The sequence below is a fragment of the Equus przewalskii genome, chromosome 10 (genome assembly GCF_037783145.1).
Source record: "Equus przewalskii isolate Varuska chromosome 10, EquPr2, whole genome shotgun sequence".
Classification (NCBI taxonomy): Eukaryota; Metazoa; Chordata; class Mammalia; order Perissodactyla; family Equidae; genus Equus; species Equus przewalskii.
This window is the reverse complement of record NC_091840.1, coordinates 57,835,911-57,849,151: the sequence shown is the minus strand read 5'-3', so window position 1 is coordinate 57,849,151 and position 13,241 is coordinate 57,835,911. Positions and strand designations below refer to the sequence as shown.

At 41.8% G+C, this 13,241-nt stretch overlaps 1 protein-coding gene across 1 annotated transcript in view; it reads left to right on the top strand.

The window, feature by feature from the left end:
- Positions 1-13,241, top strand: part of PIGL (phosphatidylinositol glycan anchor biosynthesis class L) — an 84,446-nt gene that overhangs the window by 58,755 nt on the left and 12,450 nt on the right. Inside the window, exon 3 of the mRNA XM_070563528.1 lies at positions 8,535-8,625. Within this exon, the coding sequence (XP_070419629.1) occupies positions 8,535-8,625 (91 nt within the window). The remainder of the gene's footprint in view (positions 1-8,534; positions 8,626-13,241) is intronic.

The window sequence follows — 13,241 nt, the reverse complement described above, 5'->3', positions numbered from 1 at the left end:
CCAGATAAACAAAAGTTAAGGGAGTTCATTGTCAGAAAACCTCCTCTTCAAGAAATGCTCAGGAAGAACCTCATGCCTGAAAAATCAAAAAGAGGAAAGGAGTTAGAAAATCCAGAACAAAGGAGATAAGCAGAAGGACAATAACACAAAGTAACAGCTCTCCATCAGGACAAAATACAAAAGAACCGGAAAACAAGTGATAAAATGGCAACAGTAGGCCCCCACGTTTCAATAATCACTCTAAATGTGAATGGATTGAACTCTCCAATCAAAAGGCACAGAGTGGCAGGATGGATCAAAGAACAAGATCCAACAATATGCTGCCTCCAGGAAACACACCTCAGCCCCAAAGACAAACACAGACTCAAAGTGAAGGGATGGAAGACAATACTCCAAGCTAATAATGAACAAAAGAAAGCAGGTGTTGCCATACTTATATCAGACAAAGTAACTTCAAAGCAAAACAGATAAAGAAAGACAAAGAGGGGCAGTATATAATGATAAAAGGGATGCTCCACCAAGATGAAATAACACTTATAAATATATACGCACCTAACACAGGAGCACCAAAATTCGTAAAGAAACTATTAACAAAACCAAAAGGAGACATCAACAGCAATACAATAATAGTAGGGGACCTCAAGACCCCATTAACACCAATGGACACATCATCCAGACAGAAAATCAACAAGGAAATTATAGAATTAAATGAAAAATTAGATCAGATGGACCTAATAGATATATGTAGGACACTTCATCCAAAAACAGCAGGTTACACATTCTTCTCAAGCGCGCATGGAACATTCTCAAGGATAGACCATATCTTGGGAAACAAAGCAAGTATCAATAAGTTCAAGAGGGTTGAAATAATATCAAGCATCTTTTCTGATCATAATGCTGTGAAACTAGAAATCAACTACAAGAATAAAGCTGGGAAAGGGCCAAAAATGTGGAGACTAAACAACATGCTACTGAACAAACAGTGGATTATTGAAGAAATTAAAGAAGAAATCAAATATTATCTGGAGACAAATGAAAATGAAAACACTCCATACCAAATTGTTTGGGACACAGCATAGGCAGTCCTAAGAGGGAAATTCATTGCAATACAGGCTGACCTCAATAAGCAAGAAAAATCTTACATAAACAACCTCAAACGACACCTAATGGAATTAGAAAAAGAAGAACAAACAAAGCCCAAAGTCAGTAGAAGGAGGGAAATAATAAAAATTAGATCAGAAATAAATGATATTGAAACAAAAAAGACAGTAGAAAGGATCAATGAAACAAACAGTTGGTTCTTCGAAAAAATTAACAAAATCGACAAAGCCTTAGCCAGACTCACTAAAAAAAAAAGAGAGAAGTCTCAAATAAATAAAATTAGAAATGAGAGAGGAGAAATCACAACAGATACCGTAGAAATACAAAGGATCATAAGAGAATACTATGAAAAACTATATGCCAACAAAATGAACAACCTAGAAGAAATGGATAAATTCCTAGACTCATACAACCTACCCAAACTAAATCAGGAAGAAATAAAGAATCTGAATAGACCAATCACAAGTAAAGAAATAGAAACAGTAATCAAAAACCTCCCCAAAAATAAGAGTCCAGGACCAGACGGCTTCTCTGGAGAATTCTACCAAACATTCAAAGAAGATTTAATACCTACCCTTCTCAAACTATTCCAGAAAATAGAGGAAGATGAAGCATTCCCTAATACATTCTATGAAGCCAACATCACCCTGATCCCCAAACCTGACAAGGACAACACAAAGAAGGAAAACTACAGGCCAATATCACTGATGAACATAGATGCAAAAATCCTCAACAAAATTCTGGCAAACCGAATACAGCAATACATCAAAAAGGTTATTCACCATGATCAAGTGGGATTTATACCAGGGACACAGGGATGGTTCAACATCTGCAAATCAATCAACGTGATTCACTATGTTAACAAAATGAGAAACAAAAACCACATGATCATCTCAATAGATGCAGAGAAAGCATTCAACAAGATCTAACATCCATTTATGATAAAAACCCTCAATAAAATAGGTATAGAAGGAAAGTACCTCAACATAATAAAGGCCATATATGACAAACCCACAGCCAACATCATACTCAACGGACAAAAACTGAAACCCATCCCTCACAGAACAGGAACAAGACAAGGGTGCCCACTTTCACCACTCTTATTCAACATAGTACTGGAGGTGTTGGCCAGAGCAATTCGGCAGGAAAAAGAAATAAAAGGAATCCAAATAGGCAAAAAAGAAGTAAAACTCTCGCTGTTTGCAGATGACATGATCTTATATATAGAAAACCCCAAAGAATCCATAGAAAAACTATTAGAAACAATCAACAACTACAGCAAAGTTGCAGGGTATAAAATCAACATACATAAATCAGTAACATTTCTATATGCTAACAATGAACTAACAGAAAAAGATCTCAAGAACTCAATCCCATTCACGATCGCAACAAAAAGAATAAAATACCTTGGGATAAGTTTAACCAAGGAAGTGAAAGATCTATACGACGAAAACTACAAGACCTTCTTGAAAGAAATCGACGACGACATAAAGAGATGGAAAGACATTCCATGTACATGGATTGGAAGAATAAACGTAGTTAAAATGTCCATACTACCTAAAGCAATCTACAGATTCAACGCTATCCCAATCAGAATCCCAAGGACATTCTTTGCAGAAATTGAACAAAGAATCCTACAATTCATATGGGGCAACAAAAGACCCGAATTGCTAAAGCAATCCTTAGAAAGAAGAACAAAGCTGGAGGCATCACAATCCCTGACTTCAAAACATACTACAAAGCTACAGTAATCAAAACAGCATGGTACTGGTACAAAAACAGATGCACAGATCAATGGAACAGAATTGAAAGCCCAGAAATAAAACCACACATCTATGGACAGCTAATCTTTGACAAAGGAGCTGAGGGCCTACAATGGAGGAAAGAAAGTCTCTTCAACAAATGGTGCTGGGAAAACTGGACAGCCACATGTAAAAGAATGAAAATCAACCATTCTTTTTCACCATTTACTAAAATAAACTCAAAATTGATCAAAGACCTAAAGATTAGGCCTGAAACAATAAGACTTCTAGAAGAGAATATCGGCAGTACACTCTTTGGCATCAGCTTCAAAAGAATCTTTTCGGACACCATAACCCCTCACATGAGGGAAACAGTAGAAAGAATAAACAAATGGGACTTCATCAGACTAAAGAGCTTCTTCAAGGCAAAGGAAAACAGGATTGAAACAAAAAAACAGCCCACTAATAGGGAAAAAATATTTACAAGTTATTTATCTGACAAAGGGTTAATCTCCATAATATACAAAGAACTCACACAACTCAACAATAAAAAATCAAACAACCCAATTACAAAATGGGCAGGGGACATGAACAGACATTTCTCCAAAGAAGATATACCGATGGCCAATAGACACATGAAAAGATGCTCATCATCACTAATCATCAGGGAAATGCAAGTCAAAACTACACTAAGATATCAGCTTACACCTGTTAGAATGGCAAAAATATCCAAAACCAAGAGTGACAAATGTTGGAGAGGCTGTGGAGAAAAAGGAACCCTCATACACTGTTGGTGGGAATGCAACCTGGTACAGCCACTATGGAAAACAGTATGGAGATTCCTCAAAAAGTTATGAATAGAAATACCTTATGACCCAGCCATCCCACTACTGGGTATCTATCCTAAGAACCTGAAATCAGCAATTCCAAAAGTCCCATGCACCCCTATGTTCATCGCAGCATTATTCACAATAGCCAAGTCATGGAACCAACCTAAGTGCCCAGCAACTGATGATTGGATAAAGAAGATATGGTATATATATACAATGGAATACAACTCAGCCATAAAAAAGGACAAAGTTGTCCCATTCACAACACCATGGATGGACCTTGAGGGTATTATGTTGAGTGAAATAAGCCAGACAGAGAAAGATGAACTCTGTATGACTCCACTCATAGGTGGTAGTTAACATATGGACAAAGAGAACTGATCGGTGGTTGCCAGGGGAAAGGGGGGTGGGGGGAGGGCACTAGGGGTGAAGTGGTGTACCTACAACATGACTAATAATGATGTACAACTGTAATTTCACAAGGTTGTTAACTATCATAACCTTAATAAAAAAAAAAATGAGAGTGGTTTTGGGCACCCCTGAACTTGTAGTTGGTGTCAGAAATGAGGGCAGTGTTGGGGACTGTACCCTCTAAACTGTGCAGTTGGCCTCAAACTCCTTCCAGAAGGCTTCATGGAGGAGGCAGCACTGAAGCAAGTCCCTAAGGTTGTGTTAGATTTGGCAAGTAGAAAGAAGAGCAGGGAAGAATCCCAAGTTATCAGAGGCCAGAGGCCAAAGGCAGGCATTCCACATGAAGGGAGGATTCCAAGGACATCAGAGCAGAAGGCTCTGTTTTCCTGACTTCACTGTCCTCATCTCTCTTTGGAACACTGGTCATGTTAGAGTTCCATCACAGACAGACTTAGTTGGCACAAGACATCTATGTCTGCTCAGCCCTTCATTAGCTACTGAATGACACTAGGCTAAAATTATTCTCGGAGCTGGCCCCATGGTGTAGTCGTTCAGTTCAGTGCACTCTGCTTTGGCAGCCTGGTTTTGTGGGTTCAGATCCTGGGTGTGGACCAACACCACTCATCAGCCATGCTGTGGCAGTGACCCACATAGAAAGTAGAGGAAGACTGGCACAAATGTTAGCTCAGGGGTAATCTTCCTCAAGCAAAATAATAATAAAATAATTCTCAATTATTCCTAAGAATGATGCATAATCCCTCTGTTGGGAAGTAGTGAGGAAAATATTCCAAAATAATAAGGGAAAAACAATATGTAATGAGTGCTTACTATTTGCTAGATACAATTCTAAGTGCAAGGTACACAGTAATGGACAAATACTGAAATATAAACAGGATGTCAATAAATATTGGGGTCTTGACTGAGCTCTGGGAAAGTAAAGAGAACAGCATCCCAGGGGCCTGGTTTTGACCACCCTGATGCCATTTATCGTCTAAGACCTGTATTCTTTCCTAAAAACTACCACCATGATTATTGTTTAAACTCACTTGGAAATTGCTTATGTCATGAAATCCTAGATTTCGGAGCTGGAAAGGCTCTCAAGAGGTCATCAGGTACATCCCGGGATTATCCCAGGTTTATTGATGATGCAGCCTCTGCCCATGTCACATGGTGAGTAGGGAACTAGAATTCTGGTGTTCTGTCATCCTACCTGATGATCTCTCTCTCACATCACATTGCGTCTTGATGACACTGGACCACTTTAATCATGTGCAGTTCTCCATCCTTGAGCTTCTGGATAGAGCTGGCTGTTAACTCTTGCCACATCGCCCTTCCCTGAGCCTTGAAACTACTTGCCTAGCAGTGGTCTCCATGTCCTCCCTATGGTGCCCCCTGCTGCCCTCTGTACTTGAGCAACTAGTGGACCACTGCATTCACATAAGGCTGGAAAACTGGACTCCATAGACACTGAGAGGCAGGTGGCCCGGCTGTTGCTGTCCTTTGAAGGTTTAGAGCCAGAACTGAGCAGCAATTGAAAGCAAATGTCTATTGGGCATCTGCTATGAGCAAGACATTGCCAGACATCTTATGCCTTTGCTCGGTAACTACACCTTCCAGGCTTCCTTGCCAGTTAGCTTCTTGGTAGATTTGACCAATAGGTGGCAATGATGGAAGACTGGAAGGTAGAAGGAGTGAAAAACCAGTGTATTTCCCCCTTCCCTCCACCTCAGGCAGCACCTCCATCAGCATCTGAATGTTTTCCATGACTCCAGATTCTGCAGGGCTAGTTCCCACTATCACTCTCATCCATTGGCTCTGGTGTCCCATCCTACACATAGTAGTGACTTTTTGCTGTTGCCAATCTCTGGGTTATTTCATTGTTTCCTGTTTGGCCTATCAGCTCTTCCCATCAATTGGGTAAACAATTCCCTGTATTAAATTCCTTCTGAAGTAGCTGGTGGTTTCCGTTTTCCTTGCTGGACACTGACTGTTAAATGCCTAACATAACATCTGGCCATCAGGGAACTTACAATAGGTTGGAGAATCAAGAGTTAAATATATGCAAAACACTAGTAAAATAAAACGGAGAAATTCCATACATTTACTAAAAACCACTAAATTGTACATTTAAAATGAGTGGATTTTATATTATATAAATTGTACCTCAATAAAGTTGTTTTTAAATATCCAGGAAAAAATAAAGTAAAATGTAGGGTGAGTAGATTAGACCAGTGATCTCCAAACATTTTTTATCACAATCCCTGGAAAAAAGAAACAAATTTGAGTATGCACTTCTAATATTTGTGCGCTTATTTACTTAAATTGTATACATGTTAAACTCTGTTCGTGTATGATGCCTTATAAAAGAGGTACAGAATAGAAATTTGAACAGATAGAAAAACACATAAATAGAAATTCTAGTGATTTCTCGCTTTACCTCAGTGGATTGTCTTACACATCTCCTGGGGTGCCTACACCCCATTTTGAAACCACTGACCACTGATGTAAGCAGTCAACAAAGAGCTCTGCAAGGGACTCCAGAGCAAGGAAGAAAGATGGGGGGTTTCATTTTTCCTTCTTTCTTTTTTTGAAGGGACCTAAATTAGAGTGATACATCAATAACAGCCACTACTTTGCAATTTACATGTCCCTTTATAGTTTTATAAGTGCTTTCTCATGTGTGTTATCTTATCTGCTCATTCAAATAAGAGAAATGAAGTAGATCAAAATAGGAGATAGATTGGGGGAAAGTCTTGAATGCTTGACCAGGAGGAGTTTGGACTGATCACAGAAGCAGTGCTGCCATCTCAGATGTCTCAGGTTACAGAGGGGATATTTACATTCCAAAATCCCCCCCAGATGATTGGGTTCCTTATGCATGGTCAGAGGGTAGAGCCAGAGTATAGGGTGTGGAGTAACAGCTCACTCTAAGTGAAGTGCCTTAGAATAGCAGATTCCAGTTCTCAGAAGATGAATGGAAGGCATTAATGAGCTTTCCCACCTGGGATTCATCTTTCAGCACCTCAGAACGGAGAATTAAGTAGGCTTAGCCAACTACCGTCTACTCCTTCTCTTAGACTGCTACTCCATCCATGTGAATATTATTGGTGTATTCTGTTTCCAAAATGATGCCTTGATACATTTATATGGACCTCCCAGTCAGGAGCATGTATGTAGCTGTTTTCCCTCCAAGGTATTTTCCCTGATGCCTGTATCCTTTTCTCCTTCAGCAGTCTGAGCTCAGCAGGTCATATTCCACTTGGGAACCATATACAACTCCATTCCCAGGGAACAAGTCTGGGCTTTGAATTGGTCCCTACTTTCTTCCTTTCACCCTACCCATTCCCCCTATCCACTAGCTGAGCTGTCTGTCCTGCTCACTGCAGGAGCACTATGAGAACCACCTGGAATGGCTAGCAGGACAGTGCTTTGAAAAGTATAAAGCTGCCCTCTACAGAAAGCACCCTGCGGGGTTGGTTGAGGTAGCCAATGAAGCAGTGGAAATAACTACATTATTTGGGGCTGGGGCTCCTGTCCTTTTCCTGCTGAGAAACGTTCAGTGGCTCTCCTTTGACCAAAGTCCTAAGAGGATCAGTTAATGGCCTTTCCCCATAGAGAGGTTATGGCGGCCTGCCTGGTGGGGAGCAAAAAGAGCCTGTGTCCTCTCAGTAGCACTGCAGACGTTGCCAAAGGACCTGAGCCAAAGAGAGATGGATATCTATTTATAAGACTATGAATAATATCTTCAAATTAAGGTCGAATTCAGGCCTTGATCTCATGTCAGGTGAAGCCGTAGCTCCATGCACAACAGAGACAAAGGAGGAGACAGATCTGTGACGTGGCCAAGTGGAGACACAGACAAGGCGAGATTAATCTTCAGAGGCCTCCGCTCCTGAGATTGGTGATTCGATGCAGCTGCATTGGAGGAGGCACGTTGTCAGGGCATGTGCTAAAACAGTTTGGCTTTGCAGTCAGAAAACCTAGGTTCAAATCCAGCTCTAACAACCTTGCAAGCAGGCTACTTAACTTCATCTGTAAAGGCTCCTTCAGCAGATGTTCATGAGGTTAAGTGAAATAACATACTTTTGTGCTTTGTATTAAAGCTCTATTACTATTATTCTTGTAAAGGTATGTATTGTTCTGCCCTGTGTCCAAGTTCGTTGTTAACATATATGTCTCCCCAGCTTGTGACAGCACCTTGTCTCATTGATGTCTGTTTCTTCCCCTCAGCAACGAGCACAAAACTCCAAAAGTGTGTTACGTGGAGTCGTGCATTGACTTCTAGTTGTGTCATATTTCTAAATCTTATCTCTTTCACTGAAATCTGGATACTTAAGAGTGCGCCCCCCAGTACAACTTCTATCACAAGACTGGCACACACCTACCAGAACTTAGGGAGAAGTTTGCACCTGATTAGAAAAGATGTTCAAGTGGTGCTTTTTCCTTCCAGGGATTTCCCAGATGACCCAGGTGTGCAGTGGGACACACAGCGTGTGGCCAGCGTCCTCCTCTGGCACATAGAAGAGAATGGCATCAACCTGGTAAGGGGTTGTGAGGATAAATTCACATCCGCAACAGGGAGAAAAGTTTCGTCAGGTGAAGAGCCCTAACAGAGATTCACGTTTACTTGCAGAGGTGGACAGGTCTGTGAACACCCGTCTCAATTCTACTGGGATCCTTGCCAGTGGGTGGGTTGAAGGCTCCCGAGAGGGCTGTCTGTCCCCCTCCAAAATAATAATAATAATCCTTCATGGGCTAATAACGTAAAATTCTACCATTTACAACCCCAATCTTTTGGTTTCAGTTTTTATTAATCCTCATTAAAAGATGAATCCTGCTTGAAGAGAAACATATTAGGCTTTTATCAATGATGAATTCACTGAGTGAATTGATTTATTAGACCCTTCTTAAGAGCAGGTTTTCCCTGATATATTAGTTGGGCCGTCTTCATTTTCTAATGACAGAAATACAACTGAAACTTGGTCCGCACAGGCCAGAAGGGGCACCTGATCAGCTCTCTCGGAGTTACATAAAGGCGGAGTTGGGCCCCTGGCCCTGCCGGGACACTTCTCCATCTCACTCTGTGCGCTGGCTTGATTCTTGTCCTGGCTGGAAAGATGCTCACCAACAGCCTGTGGGCTCACACTTCCCAGCTTTACCTTCCCAGAACGTGTGCGTGTGAAAGTGGAGGGTTTGGACCATGCTTTGGCTTAGGGGTCAAGTGCCAGCCCTGCTGACGGGGCTTGCCTGGATTCTCTTGCCCGTCCCACCTAGCTCACACTAACAAACCTCTCAGGGCTCCACAGCCCAGATCGGTAGACAGAGCTGGTCTTCAGGGCCAGCCTGAAGTCAAACAGTGGGCTGGGGAGTGTGCTGCAGTACCCCTTGGGAACACGTTTCCCTGGCAGTGGCTTCCCCAGGACCAGTCCCCAAATATTTTCTCTCCTCTGCTTAGAATGCTGGTTTTCCCAGTAACTTCTGCTTGTAGGATAGACTCCCATATTTCTGACCTTGGCCGTCTGTGATCTAACCCTTACTTAAGTACAGCACATCGGTGAACAGGATTGGTCCTTACTGAGGGGCCAGGTTTCTCTTTTAGACCACATTGCAGCTGGCCCCAATCTCAGCATCCAGGGAGGAGGAGCTTTAGGGTACAGACAGCTCTGCGTGCCATTCTTGTTCTCAGAAGAGTCTCCCAAGTTTGTGTCCCAGAAAAGTGATTTGTGGTCCAGGCCCATCTCAAGACTGCCTTCTCCAGAAAGCCTTACGTGACTTCTTCAGCCTTCTTTGAGATTCCTACAGTATTTATTGTGTGTCCTGTGCCTGTGACAAGTGTGGCTGTTTATCCTTTAAAGTACAGACCATGGTCTTGCAATCTAGACTGTAAGGTCCATGAAGGCAAGGACTGCACCATGACATCTTTCCATCCCCAAGAACTAGAACAGGCCCCAGACAGTGCTCGTCCCCAAACTGCCCCAACTATTAACTGCCATCTCCCCACCTGGAGCTCTCTTTCCCATTGTCTGAGCTGCTCACATTCAGTCAAGTGACTGAGGGGATTTTTATTGTCAGGATAATCTTGAATTGATTTAATTTCTGTAAATAAGGAAATCGTTTTAAAACAGCTCTTTAACACACCTTGCTTTTAACAAAGAAACGCTTATCACAGTGTGGTTGGGAATAAGTTTCCTGGCCTGCACTTCGTGCAATAATAGAAGTATAAAGCCATGCCTATACCATAGCCAGTGTGATAATCAAGAGGCCATAATCAAGCTAAGCACGGGTTTCCACTCACCTCCCATGACGCAGTGAAATGCCCTTTCACACAGTCCCATAGTCCCTGCAGGGCCAGGGATGAGGCATTAATACTAGGCAGGTGAGAAGTCACTTGGTAGCAGTATCCTGTACCAAGCTGAATGCATGAATCTTGGGAGGGCCCCAGGTGCCTCATCCCAACCAGAAGGATCCACTGGACAATTAGAGAAGGGGAAGCCCCAACAGGGAAGCAAAGACAGAAGTGAGGAGCATGGAGCTAAGCCACAGGAAGGAATTTTCTCCCCTGGGCTGTGCTGAGATGATACCAACCTCTCCCTCCTTTGTCCAAAGCCAAAGCTGGCTCTGCAGCCATTAGCACAGTGTGATGGAAGGAAACTGGGTTCTCTCCTGTCCCAGCTCCACCGTATGCTTGCTGAGCTGTTTGTCCTGCCCACTGCAGGGGCGTTGCAAGAACCACTGGGATGACTGACAGGGCAGTGCTTTGAAAAGTATAATGCTGCCCCCTACAGAAAGCAGCCTAGGGGTTTGGTAGTTTCTTTGGATATCAAGCAGACTAAGTCCTGGGCCCAAGCCCTACCTCAGTCTTTCGTTCAACTAATATTTATTGAGCACCTGCTATGTAATTGTCACTCTCTGTTGTGAAGTGGGGATACAACAGGGAGCCAAACACACCCAGTCCCTGCTCCGTAAGGACACTAGTGACATTTGGGCCCAGATAATTCTTTGTTGTGGGGGCTGTCTTTGCATTGTAGGATGTTTAGCAGCATCCCTGGCCTTTACCCCCTAGATAACCCACCTCTATCCAGTAGCAACCCCCCTCAGTCCCCACAATAAAAATATCTCCAGACATTGCCAAATGTTCTGGGGTAAAACTGGCCCCAGTTGAGAACCATTGTCTTAGAGAAACCAGAACAGCCCCACTGTTAATCTCTTGTTTATTGGGTCTGGGTAGGATTTCATTTGAACAAAGATTTCTGCAATTTAGGGGGGAAAAGAAAGTGGATGGCATTCTGTAAAGAACTACAGGTGCCATTGTTGTCATGTAAAAATTTGTACAAATACAATTTAGCTCAGCCCTCCTTGCAACAGAAAGAAAGAGGGAGATTATAAAATGTAGGATAAGGAAGAAACAAAGAAAACAAAGACCTTAGAGAATTTCAAAAGTGATTGAGCCCAGCTCCATGTGGTCCCAAATCCCCTAAGCAAAGGAATGCCCTCCAGCATGCCTGCGATGGCTACCTGGCCCCGACCTCACGCTCTGTCTGATGGCAGCAGACTTGGAGTTGAGACACTCTCGCCTTTCCTGTTATATGGTTCTTACATGTGGTTTTAGTTATCCTCACCTCAACCCAATGAGGAAAGTAGGGCAGGTGTTACATTTCAGATCTCACAGATGAAACCAGGCATTACAAGTTGAAATAACTTCCAGTGGTCAACTCTGTGACTTGACCAAGGGGCCAGGGTTAACTAGTGACAGAGATGAGAGTAGACTCAGGTCTCCCCCACTGTGTTGCATAGAAGAATGGCATCAGAACCGAGTACTTGAGTTATATGATTAACTTTTTTAAAAGACTATTTTTTAGAGCAGTTAGGTTCACAGCAAAATTGAGCAGCAAGTACCTACATGCTCACGTGTCCCACAGTTTTTTACAATCACTGAACCAGCATCAATACAACATCATCATCCAAAGTCCGTAGTTTACATTAGGGTTCACTCTTGATGTTGTACATTCTATCGATTTTGACAAATATATGATACCATGTATCCACCATTATATGAGTAGCTTTTTTATAAGGCTTTAACTCTTTTTTTTAAAGTTTTCATTATGGAGAATTTTCGAGCATGCACAAGTAGAGAGAATAGTTTAATGAACCTCCCTGTTCCTATCACTCAGCCTCAACAATGAATTCATAGTCAATATTATTTTCATTTACACACCTATTCACCTCCTGTATTATTTTGAAGCAAATTCTCAGCATCATATTTCATATTTAAATATTTTAGTATGCATTTCTAAAAGAATTTGGGCCTTTTATTAACATAACTGTAATGCCTAAAAATTAATAATTCATTAATATCAGTGTTTTACATTTCCAAGAGTCTCATGTCATAAATGTATTTTTATTTTGTTTTTATTTTTACAGCTTGTTTGAATCAGGATCAGTTGACAGGACTTTAAATTTTCTTTTAATCTATAGCCCACCCCCCAGCCTGTGCTCAATAAATGTTAGCTGCTCTTATTGTAGCAGAGTTTTCTATACATGAAGTCAACATTTTCTGGTTTAAAATAGAAAGACCAATGATGAATCCCTTCCCAGCCTATTGCAGTCCCAGTTCCGGTCCCTTCATCCATGCTGCACGGTCACCTTCTTTCCGTAGGGACAGCTTCCCTCTTTCCCACACCCCTAACCAACTACTTCTATTCCTTTTTCTAAGTCCTTGTTTTCTTTCTTGTATTTCTTTTATTATTCAAGTTATCCTTTTATTATTATTCTTCAATCTGTTCTTTGCGGTTTTTTAAATCTATTTGCGCAGAAATGAAATGTTGGAACCTAGACTAAGCTTGTAGTTGATAAACAGATGATGTATCTGTGGAAATGGAGACAGAGGCAGTCTGTGAGTAAATATGCTTCTTCTGTGAACTGAACTCCATGAACAGGGCATGGTGGACATTGTCCCTCAAAGCTTTTGTGCCCTCAGTATGGCACAAGGAAAAGAGACCAAATAAAGCAGGCAGCATCTACATGAACAAAGTTCACACACAAGCCAGCCAGGAGAACTAAATGTGCTAATAAATCACTAGGCAGATAAGAAACAAAGATATTCTGAACCCAGGTTTCTCTCATGGCTGAATTCCACTCTGCTCCACTGGCCAAGAGC